This window comes from Clavelina lepadiformis, chromosome 9 (assembly GCF_947623445.1).
Source record: "Clavelina lepadiformis chromosome 9, kaClaLepa1.1, whole genome shotgun sequence".
NCBI lineage: Eukaryota > Metazoa > Chordata > Ascidiacea > Aplousobranchia > Clavelinidae > Clavelina > Clavelina lepadiformis.
In genome coordinates, this window is record NC_135248.1 from 9,359,822 (window position 1) to 9,362,475 (window position 2,654).

Genomic DNA, 2,654 nt, shown 5'->3' on the forward strand with positions numbered 1-2,654 from the left:
TCCATATTTGGTGTTTAACCATGGTGATCAATGCGCTCAAAGTCTGGTCCGTTACCTCGCTTTCAATCTGTTTAAAGTTAAAACTTTCTAAATCTTCGATTTTTGTCATAGCCGGGTTGAGGTTGGCGAATTTTTGCGCAAACATTTTCACTGTAACCCAAAGTCGTTTTATCTTGTCGCATTTTCGGAAAGTGTGGTAGTCGGTATCTGGACCAATGCCGCAAAATGCGCACGATGTATCCGAGTTAATTTGGAAAATACCGCATTTTCCCCTAAAGGGTAGTAGATTCCACGCGCATCTGTAATTGAAGGTTTTCAAGTAATTTGGTAAAAGCGGATTGTGAATCCTAGCCCATTTAATTCGGTTTTTTTCACTCGACTGCGTTTCTGGAGTGCTTTCTTTGATTATTCGGCTGTACGTGTTTCCTAATTTTGGACTGGCTAATTCAACTTTACTTAATTTGTATTTTTCAAACAATTTTCCGGATTTTCCTATAGTAGGGACTTGGTTGTGCGATGTGCGGGATATTGTTTAGTTTCTGAACATCAAGTACATTAGCTAAAACGTGTCCTAATTGGTACTCCACCTATCGATCGTGTGTCGACATTGGTTCGTTCATTATTCTACCGAGGCAATACTTTTGTATCGATTTGACATAAGTCTGATCGGCGTAGACTTGGATGTTTGGCATTCGGTAGCCGCCTTCTAACTTATTGCGTTGTAAAATATCGATAGAAACAGCTGTTTCTTTGCCTTGCACGTATTGCAGAACATGATTATTTAATTTCCCAATTATATCTTGGTCTGGAGGGTATGTTTTCGCAACCTGAGTAATTACTGGCAGGATTTTTGATTTTAATAAAACTGCTTTAGCTTCATAAGTGGCATAGTTTGTGCTCAAAATTTTTAGTTGCTCTTTTACCTTTGGAATTAAGTTTTCCCATTGTTGGCGTTCTATAACGTTTCCGATTTCATATCCCAATAACTCTATACTTGTGTTTGTCCAGGATAATTTGGGGAAAAGTGGGTTGTCTATCGGTTGATTCACAGCTAATCCTTTGGTTTTAGCTTCGTTTAAGGTTAAGCCAGATGCCTTTGAAAATCTGTCGACTAAATCGAGCGCGAGATGGATATCAGCAGGGTTTTTAAGACACAACGTTGTGTCGTCAGCGTAATTTACGCATTTTACTTCTTTTCTGTCGCTTAACTGAGGACCTTTGATATGTGCAGTCTCATTGAGCTTAGACATTAAAGGCTCCACCGCTATTAAAAACAAGTGCAGGCTCAAGGGGTCTCCTTGTCTCACGCCTCGGTTCAATTTAAAATCTTTTGACAGGTGTCCGTTTAAAATTATTTTCGCGACGCTGTCGCTATACAGATCTCTTATGCATGCACATAGTGTTTCTGAGAACCGCATTTCAGTCAAAACTCTCATTAACCAATTATGTTCTATTGAAGCAAAGGCTTTTTTAAAATCAAGGGATAAAAAATACAGGTTTTGCATTTTTCTTTTCGCATTTTCATGTAAATCTCTTATAAGGATCGTGGCTTCTGATAATTGTTTACCTTTTGTGGCGTACTGATGCTCGTGTATCACTTCTTTGAGAGTTTCCCTTATTCTATTTGCCAGTATTTTTGTATATATTTTGTAGTCTAAATTTAACAGGGTAATTGGTCGGTAGTTGTCTAGGTCCGCATCATCGCCTTTTTTATAAATTAGAGTGATGGCACCTTTCTTAATTTCTTTGGGGATTTTTTTCTCTTTAAACCAGTGTTTAAAGATTTCGCTCATTTTGTCACCTATTATATTCCAACAGGTTTTATAAAATTCACCGCTTAGTCCGTCCGGCCCGGGCGATTTCCCATTTGCAAGAGTCTTCACAACGTTTTGGATTTCGGCGTTGCTTATTTCACAACCTAATTTTAGAACACTTTCGTGCGAAATATGGCGCAGATTGCTCGAAATGAACAAATCTTGCATTTCTACATCTGTTTTTCTTGACGAGTATAACTTGGTATAATAATTTTTAGTGGTTTGTAGCATTTCTCCCGGTACGCTGGTGGGCAGGCCGTTTTTGTCAAATATTTCTTCGATATATGTTTGTGAACGTTTTTTATTAAAATGTGCAAAAAATTCCCGTGAGCCAATTTTTTCTTTACTTTCTCTGTTTTTTAAGATCGATTCATAAATTCGTTTCTTTCTATAATTTCTTAGTTCTCGTTTCGTTTCAACGTATTTACAGTGGTTGGCCGGGTTGTCACCGAGTCGATTTTGTGCGGATTTTAAATTAGTCACTAAGTAATCTTCATACATTTTTCTTTCAGCGTGTCGGCCTTTTGTAAATTCCACAATTAATGCTTTTAACCTACGTTTGGTGTCCGTCCACCAATCACTGGGAGTTTTATATAAAAATTCTTGCAGCGTGCACCATTGTTTCCATTTGCATTCTAAAACTTCGAGAAATTCCTTATCTGCATAAGTTTGCGTATTATTCTTCCAGAGGCCGATACCTCTAGGAGGAGGGGCGACGACATTTAAGTTTATTGTTATTTTTTCGTGGTCTGTCAAATGAGACGTTTGCTGGCTAATTTCTGTTGCGTGGAGATGTTTTGACAGATAAAATCGGTCAAGGCGCGATTTACTAATTCCGTT

At 38.0% G+C, this 2,654-nt stretch overlaps 1 protein-coding gene across 1 annotated transcript; it reads right to left on the reverse strand.

Moving 5' to 3' along the window:
• Positions 1-587: 587 nt before the first annotated feature.
• Positions 588-1,250, reverse strand: LOC143471371 (uncharacterized). The gene has a single exon (XM_076969833.1). It carries the CDS (start codon positions 1,248-1,250, stop codon positions 588-590), a length of 663 nt encoding a protein of 220 aa, XP_076825948.1.
• Between the last annotated feature and the right edge of the window lie 1,404 nt (positions 1,251-2,654).

Excerpts from the sequence above, each read along its gene's own strand:
- LOC143471371 (XM_076969833.1), bottom strand. The coding sequence starts at position 1,250 with ATGTCTAAGCTCAATGAGACTGCACATATCAAAGGTCCTCAGTTAAGC.